The sequence below is a fragment of the Vigna umbellata genome, chromosome 1, assembly GCF_029865625.1.
Source record: "Vigna umbellata cultivar VRB3 chromosome 1, Vumbellata_1.0, whole genome shotgun sequence".
Taxonomy (NCBI): domain Eukaryota; kingdom Viridiplantae; phylum Streptophyta; class Magnoliopsida; order Fabales; family Fabaceae; genus Vigna; species Vigna umbellata.
In genome coordinates this window covers 88,774,208-88,792,182 of record NC_142165.1, presented here as the reverse complement: position 1 = coordinate 88,792,182, position 17,975 = coordinate 88,774,208, and the positions used below count along the sequence as shown (strand labels likewise).

At 31.4% G+C, this 17,975-nt stretch overlaps 2 protein-coding genes across 4 annotated transcripts; one reads left to right on the top strand and one right to left on the bottom strand.

The window, feature by feature from the left end:
- The first annotated feature begins 325 nt into the window (after positions 1-325).
- On the top strand, positions 326-2,800 carry LOC148206721 (salicylic acid-binding protein 2-like). The gene is made up of 3 exons (XM_088104641.1): positions 326-786; positions 2,168-2,293; positions 2,388-2,800. The coding sequence occupies exons 1-3, from the start codon at positions 361-363 to the stop codon at positions 2,658-2,660; spliced, it is 825 nt and encodes a 274-aa protein (XP_087960767.1). The 5' UTR covers positions 326-360; the 3' UTR covers positions 2,661-2,800.
- A 3,501-nt stretch (positions 2,801-6,301) lies between these two features.
- On the bottom strand, positions 6,302-13,537 carry LOC148206720 (uncharacterized). 3 transcript variants are annotated; one of them, XM_088104638.1, is made up of 13 exons: positions 13,281-13,537; positions 13,105-13,170; positions 12,664-12,804; positions 12,489-12,575; positions 11,781-12,386; positions 9,114-9,596; positions 8,661-8,722; positions 8,472-8,577; positions 8,272-8,351; positions 7,561-7,890; positions 7,284-7,451; positions 6,948-7,177; positions 6,302-6,846 (listed from the first exon to the last, which is right to left on the bottom strand). In XM_088104638.1, the coding sequence occupies exons 1-11, from the start codon at positions 13,344-13,346 to the stop codon at positions 7,388-7,390; spliced, it is 2,091 nt and encodes a 696-aa protein (XP_087960764.1). In that variant the 5' UTR covers positions 13,347-13,537; the 3' UTR covers positions 6,302-6,846; positions 6,948-7,177; positions 7,284-7,387. The 3 variants fall into 3 exon arrangements, with proteins under 3 accessions (XP_087960764.1, XP_087960766.1, XP_087960765.1); XM_088104640.1 differs by having other exon boundaries at positions 6,303-6,846; positions 12,664-12,755; XM_088104639.1 differs by having other exon boundaries at positions 6,845-7,177.
- Between the last annotated feature and the right edge of the window lie 4,438 nt (positions 13,538-17,975).

Below are 17,975 nucleotides of genomic sequence, written 5' to 3'. Positions count from 1 at the left end.
ATGAGGTGTTAAAATTTGTAATAATGTCTAATATTATTTGAAAGTTTTGTGAGATTGATTAAAACCAATTTATAAGTTAATTAAAAACTTAAAGTTATTAGAGTAACTTGTCAAACACAATCAGAATTTGCAAATGATTTAAGTGTATATCCATGAATTAATTTATCTGAAGCTTAACATGTTAACGAGTGTATTTAGGAAAAGAAAACCAGTAATTTGAGTCTGTAATAAAAAAAAAAAACTGTTGTAATCATGTTAATTACCTTTAATTTGCCGACAAGACGTAAACCAAACCGTTTCTGAGTCTATATATAGCGGGAAAGGATCGACGAGGAAAAGCAGGAGAAGAATATATAGAAGATGAGTTCAGAAAAAATTGTTCTGATTTTTATCTTTTGTTTGAGCATGATGAGTTGGGGACACTGTAAAGATAGGAAGCATTTTGTTCTGGTGCATGGAGCTTGCCATGGAGCTTGGAGTTGGTACAAGCTGAAGCCACTCTTGGAATCTGCAGGTCACAAGGTCACCGCACTGGACCTTGCAGCTTCTGGCATCAACATGCGGAAAATTGACGATGTTAATACTTTCGCAGTGTACAATCAACCTCTGTTGCAGCTATTGGCCACAACTCTCCCTAATCAGAAGGTCATTCTAGTTGGTCATAGCCTCGGGGGACTCAACCTAGCACATGCCACCGACCAATATCCACAAAAAGTTGAACATAATGTTCTCGTATCAGCTTTTCTTCCTGACACAGAACACCGCCCTTCTTATGTATTAGAAAAGGTATCTGCTACTTTTTCAACTTTTCATCATATTTTTTTTCATTACTTATACAAATGCAATTGCTGCCCAGTACTTTGGAAACTAATTAAAATGAAAGATACGTACATGAACCCAATACATTTTCAAAATATTTCTTTCAATCACATGCTTTTTTCTTTCTCTCAAACAAATATGTTTATATTTTCTTAACGTGTAATTAGAATATTTTTTTCCTTCAGATTTTTATTAACGATTTCGTAATATAATAATGTTAAAAGCTAACTCGTGTGTCGAATTTGAAACAATGGATAAAATTAATTTTACCCGCAAATTAAAGAACTAAAAATATATTTATTTTATATTAGAAATTAAAATTGAAAGCTTAGTCGTAAGTTTAATAATATATTTAATCTTATTTTTGTAATATGTAATTTATCACTCTTTATTATTTTATATCTCAAATAAGTTTTCAATTTCTTCACGAGCACAATTATTATAATATAATTATATAAGGTATATATTTCACAGTTATTATTTATGAGCAACACCTGCAGCGTATATGTTATATAGTTTCATACACAGCAAATTTACAAAAGCAAGATGCTATGTAACTGACTAACGTTAAAAATCTATCTAAAATTTTAAGTAGTACTTATAATTGTGCTCCTAATATCGTGAAGAAATATTTTGTTTATTACCTTGCTTTAAAAGAGTGCAAAACAATAATTTTAACCAAATACTAACAAAATAGTGTTATATAATATAATTAGAAGTAGGGGTGACAAAACGGTCAATTTGATCCTCTAAGTCTGATTAAATATTAGTTTGTTAAAAATGGATTTAAAGAGACTGACTTACCAATTGAAAATGAATATAACTTTACAATCAGATCTATCGAACGGTCGGATTTATTTATTTTTTTATCGAAAATTTAATATCATATGAAAACAAATTGAAATTTTTTACTTTTTGTATGAAAACAGACTAAAAATGGGCTTATGCCAGATTGTCAAGTTGATTGCAGGATGCTAGCTTATTTAAGGTTGAAAAGGGTTAAGGTTGAAAAGGGTTGTCATCCAACTATTTTGATGAAATCAGATTATATTAATATAAAATATCGCAACAAGTTCAAATTTATTTAATGTTTGACTATACATGGTAGGCCCAAGTTGTTTCAGGTATCCAAGTTAAAAATGTTGTTCGGCCTATCTTTTTATTATCCCTAATTAGAAGTGTAATGGTAAGAAAATAATTATTTTATATATATTAATGTACATAAATGATAGTTGACGAGTCTCATCAAAGATAATTAATAAGAAATTTCTTACAAATGAATAGACGCACGTGAAGAAAAAGAAATATGATAAAGTTTGATTGATATTATTATTTTGTTTTTGAAAAGTACGGTGAGAGGACCCCCACGTCTGCATGGATGGATACTAAGTTTGAACCGAGTGGAAACAAAACATCAATGTTCTTTGGTCCCATGTTTTTGACCAACAAGCTCTACCAACGATCTCCCGTTCAGGTAATTACTAGTTAGAAAAGAATGATTGTTTTAGTTATGAAAATGTCATAAAACAAAGTATATAAAATATAAAAGGCTGGGAGGGATTTTTCAGGACCTTGAATTGGCCAAGAGTTTAGTAAGGCCATCATCACTCTTCCTGGAGGACTTGTCAAGGCAGAAGAATTTCTCGAAGGAGGGATATGGGTCAGTTCCACGTTCCTATATTGTCTGCACTGAGGACATTGCAATTCCTGTGGATTATCAACAATGGATGATCCAAAATGCCGCCGTCAATAACGTTCTCACTATCAAAGGCGCAGATCATATGGTTATGAATAGCAAGCCTCGCCAACTATTTGATGCTCTCCAGAACATAGCAAATTAATAGCCATAAATCCATCATGCAACCTTTATTTTACTTTTACTACTTGTTGCTTTCAATTTTACTTCTCTATCAACTATAACATCTCGTTTGAAATTACTACCACGAAATAAATTAATAAAGGGCTTGCAACTTCTGGACTATTTTTTTCTTGTTTTTGCTATGAATGAAGTTGTTTTCTTCTCAGGATGTTAACCCAAAACTCACACTAATCAAATAAATGTTCTTAGCAAAGATACTGAGTAAATTTAATTTAATGTATTATGAAATTCTTTTTTAAAAATCTTATATTGAATATAAATAAGATTAATTGTTTAAAATATAATTAGATGTAAATTTTATTTTCTAAATTGATTATGTTTAGAATTAAAATTTGCTATTAAAATAATATTAAAGTTTGAATTAAAATTATCTTAATAAAATTTATTGTTTATTGAATTAATTATTTTATTTATTATCAACTCATAATCAAATCACTCATATTTTTTATCAACAAAATATAAAACATATTTAATAGAGCATTTGGGATGCTCAAACCCTTTACACTTTACGTACAAACTTTGCTTCCCTTACTAATTATGAATAAAAGTCGTCTACGAACTTCTAAAACACATCAAGTGATAATCTATCAATCTATCCATTGACATTATGTTTAAAAATCCAAGTTCAACCAACATTCATTGGATAAAAGATTTACTACTGTAGAAAGACAAATCCATGCTGATTAAAAATAACATTCCACTGTGATTCTAAAACCATAGCCTAATCGTCATTAAAAGTGTCGCTGAAAAAGACAAAAGTTACTTCGAATGTGATAATTTACTCTAATAATATTATATGGATGTACTTACAATAAGAAAAATTATATTAATAAAAAAATTATGATATATTAAAATTATTGTCATTTGTATTTATCTTATAATTTTATCATTAATATTTATTTAAGTAAGTTTTAATTTAATTAACTCTAATCTATTTTATATCAACATTTATTGATATTAACATCACTCACATAAATCTAATTTATTTTTTATATTTATTAAAATTAGTATGGTCTCGACATTAATTTTATTTATTTATTATAGGTTTTAAATTAACATAATTTTAGTATATTATATGTAATTTCTTAATATTTATTTAAGATGGTATTAGTTTTTACAACATTATTTTAAAAGTTATGTGCCTCTACGACTTAGGATAAGGATTACGTATAAACTTTAAATCTAAAGACTTATATTTAAATTTGATATAATATTGTGATTTACGTGAATCTATAATTTATACTAATGGAAGCTTAAGATTTGTTTCCCATTTTTCTATATATTTATTCTTGCATTCAAATATTTCTCATTATTTTTTTTTTTACACATGGTGTCCATTTTAGAGGCTTGTTTTTCTAAAGTTTTGCGCAATATATAATTATAAGAAAATTGTAAGTTGTTTTTAAAAAAAGAAAATTATTAAAGGACCCACGAAATTGCTAAATAGTCAATGAAAAACTATACAACAACATTACCTAAGAGATGCAGGGACGGAAATAAATGTGGGGTAGATTCATATTATCTACGGATTATAAAGCCTTCGTTAAACAAAATCATATATATTATTTAATTAATTTAGAATGAAACTAATTTAAGAATTCGATTTCAATTTTTTTAAATAACTTATTATATAGAAAAACTTGATTAATTTACAATTGTAATTAGAGTTTAATTGAAAAACTTACCTTGATGTTTAAATTTCATGTTATGTTATAAAAGTAGCATATATAGTATTTTATCAGGAAACCATTCCAAAATCTCTTTTTTTTATTGTTTTACCACCTGACAGAAAAATTAAAAAAAGTGTGTTATCGTTTCCTCGTTAGTTAGAAATAATGTATTTTTTTAATAAAATTACATTATTGTTTATTGCTATTTTGTTCTTTTATTTTCATTTATTTTAGTTATGCGTTTTGTATGCAACAATGGTATCAAAATTTGATAAGTTTGATTTCTTATTCTGTTTCCACTACTCACCCACGTCTCTTTTCTAGGAATTATCTAGTGTGCTGGTTCATAGTTTACTTCTATTGTTTCTATAGACAGTATAGTTCACAGTGCAAAAGTTGATTTTAAAGTCACAACAACAAAATATGAGATAAATAAATTTAATGAAAATAATTTTTCATTGTGAAAACTAAAGATGAATGCAATTTTAAGAGAAGACAATTGTCCAGCGACAATTAAAAAATGACCTCTGAACATCACTTATTAAAGGTTAAAATAAATTAATAATAATGGTATTGCAAATTTGCATTTAGCAATGGAAGATATTATTATATCCAACATCATGGAAAAAATTACAACGAGAAAGATTTTGGATACTCTCATCAAATTATATAAGGTTAAGTCATTTTACACAAGAATATTTTTGAAGAACAAACATAGTACTCTTTTGAATGAATGAATCAGCATTAGTAACGGACCACATCATTATTCTAAATACGTTATTTGTCCAATTTTCAACAACAAATTTCAACGTAGTTTGAAATGAATATGCAAAGCTTTTACTCAGAGCTTATTTGATTCATATGATCAATTAATAATCGATATAACAAACCATAATATTGATGAACACCTACACTTTGAGGAGGTTGTTGGAAGTCCTTGAAGAAGAATCTAGAAAAAAACAAAGTAGTTAGGATGGAAAGTTTAAACCAAGCAAAGACTTTGACTATAATGAGTGGTAGATAAATAAAATATGAATTTTGTGGGAGTCAAACACATGATAATTTAAAGTCTCAAAATAAGAAATATCTCAAATACTACCATTGTGACAAGAGAGGACATGTAAAGAATGATTGTGGCACAGGACAAATGGAGGAAAGAACTCTAAAACATTAATTTCACAAGATTGTCTTTCAAGTGCCTTAGAAAACAATGATAGTTCACTAGGTGAAGCAATAATTAGTTATAATCGTGGAAAAGAACTGTGATAGGTAGATAATGGATTTAGATGTAACTTGACACATGACTTCTCACCAAAATCGATTTTACCCTTGTGAAACTTATAACAAGAAAAAGTGTGGGACAAATTAAATATTTTAGTCTATTGATATACTTAGGTATGTCCTGTATGAGTCGTAGCTTGAACAAGCCAATGACAAGTAGAAATAGGCTAGCTTACATAACCCATAAATTTTTTTTTATCACATTATAATCTCTAAGTCAACTCTTCTATTTTATTTTGTTATTTCTTCACTTCAACTCTTCTATTTTATTTTGTTATTTCTCTTCAAAATTATTGTTACAATATTTGTATAATTTTTTTCTAAGTTTGTTTATACGGAATAGATCAATAAAACTAATCCACAATTCTTATAAAGGACGCACCAAAATGAGATGAGCCAACCCCATTATCATCCATAAAAATTATTATACCTTATAGATTGATAAAGTCAGTATTGTAAAAATATATTATTTAAATTAAATCAAATAGAAATAATATGTATAACATCTTATTTAAATTAAATAGAAAATATATTACTTAATTAAATCATATAAAAATAAACGTCTTAGATTAAAATACCTTTTGTTATGCTAAATATATTAAGTAATATTTTCCATTTTTAACATTGTTTATGATGAGGACTAAATAAGAATTAGAAAATGTCATCAAACTTAAGACTAAAGAGAGCAAAGTTATAATTTTAGAGACTTAAAATGTATTGAAGCCGGTACTCTATGGTCAACTTTAACAATTGTGATTTTTTTTTTCAGAAAAAGTTATTCGACCCACGTACATCTGATTCATATCCACAGGTTACTGTCAAGAAGAAAAAGTGGGTGAAACAGCCATCTTATCCTGGTTTACTTAACGCCCCCTGGGAGGAGATCTTCTCAATCCAAACTTTCTCAAAACTGGAAAAAGGTAATTTAGCTAAGACACCTTCTCAATCTGAATAGAGACTTTCGTGCTTCGTTTAGCATAATTCCATATTCCTGACCTTTTTTCCCGCCCTCTAATATGCTTAAAATTATAACATAAAGCAATTGAAACCATTTTAATGCAAGCCTTGAAGTGAAGGGGTGGGGTACTGGCTTAAGCAAAGCAACGAAGTTTTCCAGTTTTGGTCTCAATACATGCTTGTTTAAAGAAGAATGCAAGCTCCAAGTACCAAGAGAAAGGAATCAGCAAGAAAGACATCCTAAAACACAATAATTGCTTAGATTACTGAGAATATAGTACAAAAGGTCTCGCAAAGGAAGATCATGTTGCTGGCTAAAAGTTGAGGGAATGGACTTGTACCTTCGTAAGTTCAAGATGACATTGGTAGCCGGACCCTCCGGAGATGGCATGTAATGTAATTGGTGGATTTGGAGTAATTCCAGCTTGTTAACATAGAACCCAAGCACCAAAAATATGGAAAGCTGAGGCACTAAGTCCCATCTATGTCAATGTATTGGCCATATTACACCCAATCAATTCTGAACCAGCACAAAAAATTTCCACATTCTGCTCATTTGTGCCAGCAATACCTGTTTACAGCAAGAAGTCTATTCAACTAGAAAACTAAAATTTAACCATGAAATAACAGACAAGAATTTTTCATATAATTTTAAAATTACTCAAGATAAGGCCTGCCTTTATTCCGTGAGCATCCTACTCGCCCAAAAATGTTGTTCTGTAGCCATTAGAATAAGCACAAGATAGCCAAGCTTTCAGGGTCAGACATGCAGTTTTGGTAATTACTCAGTTTTTAGTCCATGGGATCCCCTTTCCTGAGAGCAGAACTCTCGAAATCTTCTTAGACTACAACAAATAAGTTCATCACTTACTTTTTTCCTTCAGGTACAAAGAATCACAATTCTAAAAGCTTGACCCTTTTGTTGAACAATAAATGCATTGTCAAGAAGCATACCGTCTCAAAAGCACTTCGGGATTATAAGGAAACAACTTCTTTTGATGAAGATTATAAACAGAATTGCTCAAAGATAATAAACATTCAGCAGCTTTCTTAAATGGTTTGATATTGTAACGCTTGAAGCCACATCCACTATCTTCCTTATAATTCTTGATAAGCAACATGGTACTTCCACTGTTGTCAACTGACGTAGGCATTCCATCTGCTAGCAACTGCAGACCATCCCCTACAATTTTTCTTCTCTTGCAAGATGATTGATCCAAAAATTCTCCAAATAATGGAAATTCCACAAATAACTTCCATGAGTTGCATATCAAATGCAAGCATCTACAACGTGCAAAAGAGAAAAAGTAAAAGCCAACTTTTAAGTAACAAGTCAGGATAAGTAAAAGAATTAACAATGTAATCTGATGATTCTGAACCCTGAACTTAATCCCCAGAATTTATAAATGAAAAAAATAATTCTAGGCTAAAACAAAATCTTTAAAAATATGGAGCTGACCAGAGTTTTCTTTTATATGAATCATAGAAAAGCAAGAGGCCAAACTATAACCTTGGGATATTCAGAAATACAGAGGAATATGTTCAAAAGGTCTCGCATTCACAGAAAACAGGTTGACACAACCAGATCTGATTATAGCTTTTCAAGTTTATTTGTAATCACGGAAAGAGGAAATTTTGTTATCCAATAAAGTTACAATGAACTACCTTAAAAGATATTTAGCAGAGCTTATTCCAGTATCTTTTGAAATGAGATAATCTAGAAGCACTTGATGATCATAATGTATCTGCAGATAAATAAGAACAAGATAATAACCCCTTTTAAGTTTTACAAAATAAACTAATTGATAAAGCGGACAGCAATGGGGTGTCCATCTTCATGAGCTAAGGTAGTGCATAATACTAGCCTCGCAAAGGAACAGATGGAAATGGTACACTGGATTAAAAATGTCTGACAACGCAAAAGGAAAATCTTTCGTTACATCTTGATAAGCAGCATCCTTTCTTTCAGACCTACATCATCCAAATCTCAATAAAGCTGATCCTTACATTAACTGGTTGATAAAAAATAGCAAAACACTGAAACAATTTCTTACTGTTGCTGGAGACAGGATGATATACTAAACAATAGTAAAAGCACTTCAAACAATAGATCATCCTGCCATTCAAGTGATAAATAACACCAATGAAACTTCAAGATATTGTCATTAAAAGATTCAAAACTCCAAAGAAAAATAACACTCATCAATACCTCAGTTTCACAAATATATTTCCAACCTAAGAAGAATGGAAATACATGCTCAAAATGTCTGATTAAGATTTGAAATGATTTGATATGAACACTGGACTCTTTCAAATTATCCGAGCTTAACAGTTTACAATACATGATGAGCTACCCAAACTTGACGGAGTAACTAAATCAAATACCCGTTGGTAGTCATAAAATCCTATAATTACAGAATTTAAAAATGTTTTGAAGACAATGACCATGCCAAACAAGCATCATACCCATAAACTAATACACACACAAGCTGTACGGATAGACAAACCTCACGAAGATATAGCTGGAGGAAAGATGACATGAAGTCCATACATATCTCCAAGTAATTATCATGGTTGATGGAGATTGCAGTAGGAAGATGTCTTTGAATCCACTTGTAAAGTTCTAGAAATCCCTTTTTCATGCAGAAGCAATCATGCTCTGAATCTGGTTTAGTGGTGAAACAGGAGGACAAAGTTGAACAATTACAGTGGTTTGCATTTTCTCCTCTTTGACTGATCAAACTGAAAGAACAAGCCAGTAAGAGGTAAACAGCTTGTCTTTGTAGGTGGTCAGAATGTGTCAGACATGCTTCTCCATCAGACAAACTAACTAAAAATGGAGAGCCTTCTAGACAATTAATTTGATCAGAGTGAAATTGAGTTAAGGGTTGCTGCAAAAACTCTTCAAAATAGTTATGAAGGAGTTCAATCCAAGAAAAAGGGATTCGACAATCTAGACCTGTGAGTGAACCAAGTCTGATCATCAGGATCTGCATAAAACATGGTAAATAAATAGTTAAGAGTGCCTTCCACTCTGAACATAGCAACCTAGAAAATGTCTTTTAACAAAGTTCTAAGTTCAAAGTAATTTCACTTCTTTTTCACTTTAAACTTCTCCAAGCAAAGAAGTAATAAATAGAAACTTATGATAACAAAAAATATCTCCCTGCTAATGAAATGATAAAAGGATTACTATATCTGTTACCAGACCAGTTACTAGAACAAGTAACAGGGTTAGCAAAACAATTCCAACCCAACAGGTCAGCAAGCATAACCCATCAATTTTGGCAAGATAGGTTGAGTTTTACGACCCACTTAACCTGCTGCCCCACCCAACCCACCATCCAAAGCAGGCCAGGACAAGCTGAACCTATCAGGGTTTTATAAATAAAAAGTTAAAAAGATATATAACTTTGATTATTATGTTATGACTTTTATTATATCATTGCCAATTTAATTTGTCATATTTAAAACAAAAGCTTTTCTCTCATTTTCATTTTTTTCTATTTCAAATATTTGTTCCTTTTTTAATTAATTAATAAATTTTAATTTTTAAATTTTTTAGGTAGTGAACCCAGCAACCAACCCAAAATGGGGAAGCGGCTATTGTTGGAAAGCTGTCTTAAACTGAGATCACCCCTAACCTTTGATAGTTGTGGCCTCTTTGGAGTCTGTCTTAATTGCAGTCTCAATTGTGGTGTTTAGTCTTAAATCAACTAAGCATATGGCTGGAATAGAGCTTATAAACCTTGGTAATCCTATCTTACAAGTTGGTTTTTACAGATTAAGCTAGGGCATGCTTTAGGTCAGTCTTGACTGTGTCCCCCTAGTTAGGCATTGTTGTTCCATCTTTAGGCATTGCTTTAGTTGTAGCCTCAAGGGTCAAATTTAGTCCCATATCTACTAGAGGGGATTGAAAAGAATTTATGAAGTATGAATAGTCCTCCCGTTACAAACTAATATAGAATTGAATTAGACCCTTAACCCAAATTCTATGTTATTTTTCAACCAACATTCAAACAAGACTTCAGTGTGCAACTGTTTTCTGAAAAGATCAACAGCGGTGCAAGTCAATCTATTTCTCCAGACATTGATTTTATGGCAAACATGAATAACAACTTAAAAGACTATTGGCTTAAAAACTTTTTTTTTCCAATATCAGTTTTCATCTTTAATTACAAAAACATTTCTTCTTCTTATCTTCAAAAGTTTATATTGGTAAAGTGCTAAAACATTTCAAGTTTTCTGGTCATTTTTCTTTTCATTGTTTCCAGCATAAACTTTTGAAAACAAGAAACAAAGTGAAAATAAAAACAAGATGTTTTGTAATTAAACGTAAAAACAAAAATTAATCCAAAAATGCATTTTCTAAAACCAAATGGCCCCTAAGCTTTTTATAACCCTTCTTCTAGTAGCACACTGAAGCTTCAATTGGTGCAACATGTCTTCTTTACACTGGAATGTGGGGATGACTCAACTATTCATTATGCCAATGTTATATGTTCTAATTAGAGGACGAGGTTTAGAATAAGTTAGAACAATTTTATTTTTTTTTGAGAAAATTTATGAGTGTTTTATTTTCAGGATAATGTAGATACGATCTCCTTATAATCCATATAGACTCGGTGGGAGATTATTTCCAAGGATAATATAATATTAATTGAGCGCAAGTACCTGGACACTGATACCCATGTATGAACAAAAAATTCCAACACTATACAGCCGAAGACTACGCATACTACTGAATTTTAGAGTTCAGATGGGAAAAGGAGAACATATTTCACTAATGATACTCTGAATAATAGCCATCCAAAACATTAACCTGGCCTCTCATTACATTTCACTGGTCAAGGTCAATTACAATAAAACTAGTACAAATCTAGCGTAATAACATAAAAAGCATACTGACACGACATATCAACTCCATAATATTATCTAGATGGTCATATCTATCATGCCAAAAAGAAACTAGATTTGAAATTAAAATGGAACATATTGTTAAATTCTGTCAGCAATAAGATTTTACTTGTTCAACCCTACATGACGAAAAGCATTTTTATAATAACAACCTACTCTTCCATTAAATTTAAAATGGAAACAATGACCAATACCAATACAAGTGACCAAAAATTCAATTATCATGCTCATTCATTGTACAAGTGGATGAACCTTACCAGCAGCTTGTGATTCAAGTAATTAATGATGCATTTCTCAGTATTATCTTCTTGCTTGCGGAGACACCATTTCGCAAGTCTAGGTACAAGATTCACTACTGTAATAAAAAGTGGATGTTTATCAATAGAATCACAATCAGTCTCCACTAGATCCTTCTGGTCAACCAAGGAGCATAGAAACTGAAGAAAAGTCCCAAGAAAAATCATAACAGGCTCCATAACACTGAACTTATTGAGGTGCACTTGATTGATAGAAGAGCTGTTTTTCATGCTACCAAACTCACAACTCCAGAACTTGTCCAACAAATCCCACGGCATCTTTAAAAGACAGGAGTTGACAGAGTCATGGTACACTTTGACAAGGCCATCATCATAGTCCTCCTCCTCTAAATATTTACATATAACTCGCAGGACTCGGAGAACACCAGCCACAGTAGACCAATCAAAATCCTTAATCCCATATTGCATCAGAAACTCAACATCAAAACTATCAAATTCACTATTCTCAGTTCCAGAAGAAGGCCCAGACGAACATGAGATCATCTTAGTGATCGCCATTTCCAACCAACAGCATAAAAAATGAATAAACCTCACCCAATTGTTCCCCTGCATATTATTACACGGAAGGACAAACAAAACAGGGAATCACATGGTAGACTCAGATGTGTAACCTAAATTCATCAAGGAAACTAACTTCTACATTCATACCGTTATGTGCACAAACCGTGAAGTTAAGGAAAGAGCATTGACAGCCACGTGTTGAACAAACTCGCTCTTGACAGTCAACAAAACCATCTATGTCACCAAAAACAACACGGAATTATGTTTGCAACAACGACGTTATACAAAAGTGCGTCGATGAAAATCTGGTCCTAACATTTACCATCTCAGTGACGGTTCTAGGCAGACATTGATCGACGGACGAATGCTGGTTCGAACCGCACCATTGCTCTTCGTCGGGAGCACGTTTCAGCTCTGCAGAAGAATCAAATTCACGAATCCGAAGCTTAATTTTTGTCACGACCTAAAATGCAAAAATAAATAAATAAATAAATCAGGTGCCTTACATTTGATAGTATTTGGGTTAAATATGTTTTTAGTCCCTAAACTATTGACCGTTTCTGGTTTTCGTCCCTCTTCCAAAGTAAGGTACAATTTAGTCCTCAATCTTTAAAAAACGTTCGTTTAAAACGAACGTTTTTTAAAGATTGAGGACTAAATTGTACCTTACTTTGGAAGAGGGACGAAAACCAGAAACGGTCAATAGTTTAGGAACTAAAAACATATTTAACCCGATAGTATTTTGAATATAAGAAAGCAAAACCTGAGAAGAAGCGATTAGAATCTCCTTCTCCTTCTCTTTGGAAATAGAGACAGAGGCCCATGGTTCCTGAGGCATGAGGAAAGCGTGTTTGGTTAACGGAATGAGTTGACATGTATAGAAAAAGAAAAAAAGGACGAAGGAAAGGGTAGCGTTGGAGGTGGAAGAGTGAAACACACCGTGTAGGGCCGGAGATAGTCGTCGATAAGGCGGCAGAGCCACTGAAGTTCAGCGGCCGGAGACATTTCACCGGCGCAATTGTCAGACTTGGATTTGTTTGCGGTGTCTTGCAGCAAGCTACTGGGTGCCGAGAGAGTTATCAGAACGCTGCCGTTTCAACGTGTAATGTGGCAATTGCCTTTTCAATTTGTACTTTACTACAAACAATAGCTGATATTTGAACAAATCCCCGGTTCCTCTTTGCTTATTGATTGCTTCTTACTCCTTCCGATTCATTGGAATTGAAATGAAAAATAATCTTTTAAAGTTTTGCATTTAATAAATATTAAAAGCCTACCAAAACTACTCTAAAATGTATGTTTCAGAATAAAATTTCTAGAAACTTTTGAAGAATATAATTTAAATTGTTTCAAAAAAAACTTTATTTCATAATGATAATTTTATTCTGAAATCTTGAGATAAATTGATAAATTTTTTAGCACATTGTCAATTTTATTTTCCAAAACATATAAGAATTTTGCAAAAGCTATTTCTTATCATTATAACATACCAGAGAATTACGAGAATAAATTAATAAAATCTAAAGACAGACGAGGTTAGCTTCAGACTCAAAAATGGGCTGCATGGGATACTACTGAAAGGGAAGGGCTTCCTTATGCACCTCCAAGTTTTCTTCCTATTTTCCTAAGTTTTTTTAAATTTCCAAATTGACTTTCTCATTAGGATAAAAAAAATTAACTTTCTTTATATTTATTCCCTCACTCACTTTTCCTTAACATTAGCATCCCACAATAAATATAAATAATATATATATATATATATATATATATATATATATATATATATATATATATATATATATATATATATATTGATAATATGTAGATAAGATTTGTAGTTGAACTTAGATTCGAATGGAGTTTGGAAATTTAAGTTGAATACTGAATTTCAAAATTGAATTTCAAAATTGAATTCCAAAATTCAATTTAAGAGTTCCTTTCACCAACACAACATAGAAAGTGTTTGTTTTTTTTTATTTTATTTTTTAACAAATACTAATATCAACCTCATCTCAGTTTAATCATACAAAAAATCATAAAGACACATTAAACTATAATTGGTTTAAATCCTCGGATGGTCCTTATATTTATGTAGGAATCTCAGTTGGGTCCACATATTTGAAGCTGTCTAAATTGGGTCATAATATCGGTAAAATTGAACAAATTTTACCATATCCGTTAAGTTGTCCTAAACGGTGTTAAACTGTGATGACGTGTTTATGCTAATGTGCATTATTTAATTATGTGGAACTTTTATTTAAATTAAAAAATTATCACATGTGTTAGCCCCTTCCCTACCCAAAATTAGGATTTTTGATGGGGGAAAGGAGCTTCTACTGTTGCACCGTCACGCATGCAAGAATAGGGTTTTGCCTCTTCTCCCTTGTCGTGCCATGGAGATTTATGGTTGTGCTTCTCTTTTTGCAATTTCATAGATGATACAGGTGAATCAAACTCATGGTATAAATTAGGAAATCTTGATGAATAGATTTTGCAGGGAATCTTCTACCGGGATACAAAGGTGGAGGCTTAGTGGTAACGGTGATGCGGTGGTGATGAGATGACTGGTGATGAGATGACTGCGCAGGGTTTGCAAGAGAATTGGGGAAAACGATATTGGGTTTTGTTGTGTAGGTATGTGCGATAGTGGAGATGAAGGAGACGAACACAGTGACAGCGGTGCATGGTCGCGACGATTTGCGATTGGGGTTTTTCTGATTGTAGGTCAGTGTTGATGGTGGGGAGAGCATGATTCTGGATTGGTTTCTGGTGGCTTCGAGTTGCGAAAATGGTGACTTGCCGTGAGCGTGGGCCGCACGATTCTTGAGAATGCCATGGAAGAGGCTTGCGATTTGGCTCACAGAGATTATGGATGCGTTCGTGGAGATTTGCGAGTCGCAGCGGCCATGGAGGCGTCATTGGCGTTCCGGTGATGGTCTAATGCGATGGAGAAAATTGGGTGGTGGCGTGAAGTCTTGCGCTGTTGATGGCGGCTCTTGTCTGAGGCAAGGTAGGCGATGTATCTACTGTGAAGAAGTTGATGTGTTGATGGAGGAGAACGAATTAGGGATACGCAACGGCCTTGTGGCATGATGGTGGCGGCACAGTTGCGGCACTGTTGCGGCACTAAGGCAAAGTTGCGGCACGGCGGCAAGGGTTATGAAATTAGGTTTTTTGTGGAAAGGATGATGAGGTGGCAGTAAAAGTTATCAAATTCCACGTCATTATTTAAAAATTATTTCCACGTAATAAGATTACACATATCAGTATCACCACATCGGCAGACTTTAACGCCGTTTAAGACAATTTAACAGATAGGGTAAAATTTGTTAAATTTTACAAATATTATGACCCAGGACAGTTTCAAATATGAGGACCGAACTGAGATTCCCACATAAATATGAGAATCATTGGAGGGTTTAAACCACTGTAATTTAACACATAATTTTGGATAACCATATAACATACTTCAAATTTATTTAATTTTTTTTATATGGGAAAATAACTTTATTTTCTCTTATCCTACACTAAAGAATTACATATAAAATTTAAACAACTCATCAACCATCAAAACAAAACAAAATTACTAACTTAGTTTATTTCAATTTAAACAAGTCATACTACACATAACTTTATATTTAATTCTTATTTCGATTTTTTTATTTATTTAAAAAGATAAAAGTTAAATCATAGAGAGAGAAAATATTATTGAGAGTTAAGATTTTCATAAAAGAAAAATGTAGTGTTGTGAAATGAGTAATTAAAATTATGTTGAGGAGGAGGTTCCCTGTGAGTTATACAAACACCAATAACATCTAAGCCAACTATATAAGGGATCGACATCACTCTCTACCCAAAACTTTAAAAGGCAATGAGTTAATGAATCTTTCATCTTTATATACTGCTCTACTCTCTTATTTCTATCCAATGTGAGACTTAAACTCACATTTGGATACCCAACAAAGACTGTTATGCATATTAGATGGTGTGTTTCCAAGACCATCATATTCCTATCATATTATCTAGTGTAAAAACTAAATCAATTTTAAAATATTAAAAGAACTAGTACTCCTAATCTCTTTTTTTTTCATTCTTTGCACATCTTAAGAACATAGTCTAAAAACTAGATAAAGAAAACTGTATTGTCTACTTATATTCTTTTTAAAAAAAATCACCCTCAAAAACTAGTGATAAAATCTTGTACAGAGGATGAATAATGGTTCAGTCATGAATTCAGACCACAGGCCTGGCACATGTTGGCTGTTTAGTAGACATGTTGAACACGAAACAGAGTTGCTTTGAATCACAGCGATCATTGACTATGATGTTACCATTTAACTCTTCAAACCTCTCCTTATTATAATATTATTTTGTTTCATGTTCGAGTTGCGTGATAAGAATTTTATCTGGTTTATATTTTTACCAGATCAACAAACTCCTTAACTCAATTATTCTCTTTGATTTGAATAGTGCAAATCTAGTTTCCAGTGGAATAATTATAACCAAAAGATAATTTAAGATAAATTAAATTAATTTGATTTATGAATCAAATATTCTAAAAAGCATTGTAAACTTAGATATCACTTAATTATAAATTTTCCTCAAAGAAAATTAAAAAATACCGAATATTTACGTAAAATAATACATTTTGACATTTGTTTACTGTGGTTCTGAATAATAACAAACCAATAAAAGAAACAAAATGATATAAATCGAAGAAAAACTTTTTTATTTATATGAGGAAGGTTTTATACAATATTCTACCACATTTAATATATTTTTAAAGAATAATAGAAAATCATTAAGATAATTATAATTAAAATGCATAAAATTTTCTAATTAGTCTTAACACTAGTAAATTGTTTTTGGTGGATAGTCTTATGTTTCCTTTTATTAGGCGATCTAGATGTTTCAATGATTAAAAATTCAGTTGCTCCACAAGATTTAAAGTCAATAACTATAATTCTCTACATTGACTTTAAATCATAAAATAACTCTCAACATCATCTTTTTCTTGTCTTCAAATGAGAAAGTAATAAAGCACTATCAATCTTGATAAAAATTTCGTAAACACATTTATATGGTTATCCTTGAAGATAATCTTCTCAATTCTGAAGTTTCTAAACTTAATGTTTCAGCATTGTGTCTTATTCACACTATGAGAGTGGTATACTTTGTTTAGATAGTAGATAAAGTCATTGCAAACTTGATTTGTAATAAACTAAAATTCCAAACAATACAAAAACATACAAAGGAAGTGATTTTTTTTATATCAAATTTTTTTACAAAGTTAGCGTTTACAAAGTTTTTCAGAAAAGAGTGTATATTATGTATTAAAAAAAAATTAAAGAAAAAGGATATAGAAGATACGAAACATAAGAGAGAAAAAAATATATCATATTGAAAAGCTTGACAATAGGATTAGCTGAATAACAGTTTGTTAATAACTCCACAACACATAATGATGTTCTTATCACAAACCTCTTTATAGTGGCTTCCTTTATAACATCTTTTTTATGGATAAATGAACTTATAAGATGAAAATTATTTTCAATTATATACTAAATTACTCTTAATTATATATTAAAATTAAATTGTTCTTTAATTTTTAATTGATGTAAAGTTCAATAATAA

Coding starts and splice junctions, on each gene's coding strand:
- LOC148206721 (XM_088104641.1), top strand. CDS start 361: ATGAGTTCAGAAAAAATTGTTCTGATTTTTATCTTTTGTTTGAGCATG. Junction 787..2,167: donor CTTCTTATGTATTAGAAAAG/GTATCTGCTACT, acceptor GTTTTTGAAAAG/TACGGTGAGAGGACCCCCAC. Junction 2,294..2,387: donor ACCAACGATCTCCCGTTCAG/GTAATTACTAGT, acceptor GGGATTTTTCAG/GACCTTGAATTGGCCAAGAG.
- LOC148206720 (XM_088104638.1), bottom strand. CDS start 13,346: ATGTCTCCGGCCGCTGAACTTCAGTGGCTCTGCCGCCTTATCGACGAC. Junction 12,805..13,104: donor TTCTAATCGCTTCTTCTCAG/GTTTTGCTTTCT, acceptor TTTGCATTTTAG/GTCGTGACAAAAATTAAGCT. Junction 12,576..12,663: donor CTAGAACCGTCACTGAGATG/GTAAATGTTAGG, acceptor TTGGTGACATAG/ATGGTTTTGTTGACTGTCAA.